The sequence below is a fragment of the Palaemon carinicauda genome, chromosome 11 (genome assembly GCF_036898095.1).
Source record: "Palaemon carinicauda isolate YSFRI2023 chromosome 11, ASM3689809v2, whole genome shotgun sequence".
In the NCBI taxonomy this organism is placed as follows: Eukaryota; Metazoa; Arthropoda; class Malacostraca; order Decapoda; family Palaemonidae; genus Palaemon; species Palaemon carinicauda.
In genome coordinates this window covers 55,910,536-55,915,535 of record NC_090735.1, presented here as the reverse complement: position 1 = coordinate 55,915,535, position 5,000 = coordinate 55,910,536, and the positions used below count along the sequence as shown (strand labels likewise).

At 32.7% G+C, this 5,000-nt stretch overlaps 1 protein-coding gene across 5 annotated transcripts in view; it reads left to right on the top strand.

Moving 5' to 3' along the window:
• The window catches only part of LOC137650018 (transient receptor potential cation channel subfamily A member 1 homolog), a 195,536-nt gene that overhangs the window by 158,662 nt on the left and 31,874 nt on the right, over nucleotides 1-5,000 (top strand). For 3 of the 5 annotated variants that reach the window (XM_068383023.1, XM_068383022.1, XM_068383021.1), the window contains one exon: nucleotides 4,228-4,282. The exons of the other annotated variants lie outside the window; for them this stretch is intronic. Coding sequence is in view for 2 of the 3 variants with exons in the window: in XM_068383022.1 (XP_068239123.1) it covers nucleotides 4,228-4,282 (55 nt within the window). In the remaining variant the exon portion in view is untranslated. The remainder of the gene's footprint in view (nucleotides 1-4,227; nucleotides 4,283-5,000) is intronic. 5 annotated transcript variants of the gene reach the window in all.

Genomic DNA, 5,000 nt, shown 5'->3' with positions numbered 1-5,000 from the left:
TTGGCTCCGGCCGGGAATCGAACCCTGGTCGGCAAGCTTATATAGACAGTGACTAACCCACTTAGCCACGAAGTGGGTTAGTCACTGTATATAAGCTTGCCGACCAGGGTTCGATTCTCGGCCGGAGCCAAGCTCTTGTCTTTGTGTGATTTCGCCTGGGGCTCTGATCCCGAGTTCGTTAAGAGAATCCAGACATTAATATATCAAAAATATATATGGCTTATTTGAATATAAAAAACACGTAAAAATGTGCAAATTTTATCATATATATATATATATATATATATATATATATATATATATATATATATATATATATATATATATACATACACATACATACATATGTGTGTATATATATATACATACATATATATATATGTATGTGTATATATATATATATATATATATATATATATATATATATATATATATATATATATATATATATATTACTCATAAACGTGCGAGCGCAAGCACACACATACATTTATATATATATATATATATATATATATATATATATATATATATATATATATATACATATATATATATATATATATATATATATATATATATATATATATATATATATATATATATATATATTATTGAGCATCAAGACCTAATGTCTCAGTTGATCCAGTAATATATGTACTGTACATACAGGTATACAATGGGCGTACTTGTTTCTTAGGTAAGCCTCTACATTTCTGAAAACAAGAACCAAAGAAAAATTCAAATTTCCTCTTCATATTAAAAAGATACTGGTAATTGAGAAAAAGGATTATACCTAAAAACTAAAGGCAGCCTTTGTTTATTACCTATCTCATACAGGTTATCACCGATAAGTCATCTCCTTGCTTTTATTAGTTTGTTTTACTCTTTGGGAGTTTTAGAACTGAGTGGGCCGAATCGAAGACTGGTCTGTCAATGTAATTAATATGGGGAGTCCTGAAAATGATTCATATTACCGAAACTGTTTAAGCGAGGGAGAAAATGAATATAAAAATAATTTTGATTTCTTTTACATCCGAGAAGGGCATACGCACTTTATGATTCTTTCTATATTATATTTTTCTTACAATTTCTCTTTTCCTTATTTAAGCACTCTCCTCATTGTGAGAGAGAGAGAGAGAGAGAGAGAGAGAGAGAGAGAGAGAGAGAGAGAGAGAGAGAGAGAGAGAGAGAGAGAGAGAGGAACTTTCACCCGAACAAAGAAGTATTTCGAGTATTTTACTTTTGACGATGATGTCACGCACTTGCTGGGCACCTTGCCAACAGCTTTAACGCAGCTGGAAATATACCTTCTAGATTCCAGATTATTTCTTGTTCAATCATTCTAATTCATGATTGGATTTAATACTTTTTAAAACATTTTAAAATTATTGAGGAGAACGAAAAAGAAATCGTTCAGTAAAAGGCCACATAGGAAGGGAAAATGGAACACAAGGGAGAAAATGAAGAATACTTTATCAGGTGTTTCAAAGGTCCGGGAAGGGAAATCATGAACTTAGGGTTTTTGTTTTCCTCGCGTTTCTGCAAAGTTTGCTTCCCATTATTCTAGATGTTATTCATGCACGCCATTTTCCTTTTTTGAAATGCTATGGTGGTACTGTAGTCTTATTCTTTTCCTTCTCTTAGTACCCTTTTCCTTCTCGCACATACCTCTATTCGTTTTACATTTAGTATGGTACATTTCTTGAAATACAATAGCAAATTACCATTTATGTTAATGATGTTACTGTTCTTAAAATATTTGATTTTTCCTTGTTTCCTATCCTCACTGGGCTATTTTCCCTATTTGGGGCCCCTGGGCTTATAGCATCTTGCTTTTCCAACTTGGGTTGTAGCTTAGCAAGTAATAATAATAATAAAATATATTATGTAAATATAACCTACAGCTGCAATTGTACCTCATGTATGTACCATATGAAATGTAAAATTTCTGGAAAGTATAAAATCTAAAACACAAAAAAAAAAAAATGAAAAAATAACTATCTTTAGAACATGTCGTGTAGACTACATATCTGGGGAGAATCTCTTGAAGGTCAATGAATAATTGCCATGTAACCCGGCGATGGTACCGTGGAGATCATCCTGCAGTGGTGGGGAAATTCCCCGAAATTGCACAATTAGGAAAATTTAAAAAGAAGATGAAAGAAAGGAAATGTGAACGGCGGTACACCAGAAGGTTAAATGTTGAGTTTAGCAATGCCTACAGTGATCCATGTGAGGTGAAATACAGGCAGTATCCCACAATAGGGGTTTGACTGAAACTACTAATAGAAATATCAGTGCTATTCTCTCACTATTAATATCAAAGGAACATTAATATCATTACTCTTGATAGATTACTACTACTGCTGATCAATTATCACAATTATTACCATTAATATTGTTAATTATAATAGTGATAATTATTGTGATAAAAATTACCATGTTATACAGTAATTGTAATATGTAATAAACGAACTTCAATTTCATTAAGTTGTGTCCTTGGCTTTCCCTTGAGCAAAAACCTTCGCTGCCATGTGTATATGTCCCATAAAACTTGAGAACCGGAAACTGAACACCTAGTCACTTTCTCCTAGGGAGTAGAAAAATCTACTTTTGAAATAAATTCAATTAGTACTGTGTTTTCATGGTCAAGTCTATTATTCTTTAAACTGACTTTTGCAGAACTCTATCAGACATAACAATGAAAATCTGTATAATTTCTTCAATTGTAGAGTAAAATTCATAATATTTTTCCCCTTACAAGAATTCAAAAGGATGTGAGCGTTCTCTGTAATGTCTTCATTCAAACTGCATGTGGTATACTTTCATTTCTTTACAGAGATTAAAATCTTTTATATAATTATCATATTTTGTATATCAGTAACTACTTTTTTCCAGCAAGTAGTTAAAACTAATTTCTGCTCTGGCAGCATTCAATTAATACCTAACTTTTCCTGTTTTTGATCTATTTTTTTCTTAGTATGCTGTACATGTACTGCATTCCGCTAGTATTAAGTAACAAATTATGCAAAACAGAAGAGGAGAATTTGGCCATTGGTTCTTATTTTACAGTGAAAATCAGTACAAAATGTAAGTACTGGAGTAGCAGATCGTAGAGAAAATCCCAAGTAGAGTCATTTTTGGTGATCATTTACTGTTCCAGTTTGTAGTCGTTCAGGTTTCACAGCGTATCGAACAAACAAGTCCTTGCCAAATCTCTATAAGGGATTAGACTGAAGAAGTTGAGTCATCTATTCAGAATTTATTTGGAAAATCCAGCCAATTCTCTGTGACTGCTGCTATTTCATTGCTGGAAAAATCACTTGTGTAGAACTCGTGCTTCACAGTTTTGCTGTTGATTTGTTTAGCTCTTCTCTAAGCCTTCTTCAGATTGTTCAAGATTGCCTGGCCCTTACGCCCAGACATGGGCTCTTGTACACTTGCAGCCCATAGATTTTATTCAAGTATGGCAAGCTTCTTTCTTGCTTAGTAGATAAAAACAATATTCAACCCATAAACTCAAAATGTAGGCAACCATACAAGAGCAAATAAAGGGCATGACAACAGAATATGAGTGAGTTGGTAGCCTACCTGAAGGATGTCTGGCTCAGCCATCAAATCTGCCAATCAGGACGCAGTTCAGTATCCAATGGAATATATTCCAGATGAAAAAAAAAAAAAAAAAACGTGTGATGCAATCTCACCAACAAAGCCGTTTGCCTGACTTAGAGCAAGGGATAGCAGCCTTAGGGCCAAACCAATCAGCAGCTAGGTCAGCGGTACGGACCCTGCCCGCGTACTTTTTCCAAGCAAGGAAAAATCAGTAGGAGTAGCCAGACCTACCTATGAATTCTGGCTTAATGAATCACCTTCATTTCCTTCCTAGCTATAGAATGAGCATGGACTTACTTGCTCAATAAGTTGTGAAACCCAAACAACTACAAACAACTATGGTCCTGAACTGATCACCAAAGTTTGACCTACCTGGACTTTGATCTACTCCTCCTGTACTTGTATTGTGCACTGTGTTTTCACAGTAGACTAAGAAAGAACAAATGACCAAATTTCCTCCTCTATTTTGAATATGTTCAGAAATACAGGTAAAACGCAGTTTTCTCAACATGAAAATGATCAGAAACATTAAATTTAATACATATTGAATGCTATAATGCAACAATCATTTTCAATTCTGAGCAAATATTAATTCAAATATTATCATTTCAGGAACTGATGTTGAGGCTAATGAAGGAAATGACGCCACAAAAGATCCCGAAAAAGAGTAAGCTTTAATCGAGATATTAATTACATTTTTATTCTAAGCCATTCATTAATATGGCTATTTATTCCAAGATATGTTTTCAGTTATTTCTCTTTATTTTTTCTTATTCACTTCTAATTTCATACTGACATCGACTAAAATTATGGGACTAATAACTTCAGAAAGACTAATGTAATAACTCCAGTCAAGATTTTAATATTTCTATTTGTGTACTTGTGTGTGTGCGTGTGCGTATCATATACACAATGTATAGATATACATATAAAATCACATATAATATATATATATACATATATATATATATATATATATATATATATATACAAAGTATATATATATATATATATATATATATATATATATATATATATATATACTATATATATATATATATATATATATATATATATATTATATATATATATATATACATATACATTATTATTATTATTATAAGGGGATGGGTACCGGGTCTGGCCACCAAAAATTTATTATACTATGGCTCGTGTCTGGGAACCAAACATATAATATTGGTATTTGTTTACAAAAGCACGTTCTACATTTACTTCAAAGTCCTGCTGCTCTCCTCTCTTTGTACAGTAATTAGGAGGTTCTTTAAATGCTGGGAAAGCAAAAAATAGCAAGATAAGTTGCGGGAGGGGTGGAGGGGGAGGGGTTGGTGGAGGAGGTACTTAGCGACCAGGAACAGTCAACCAAA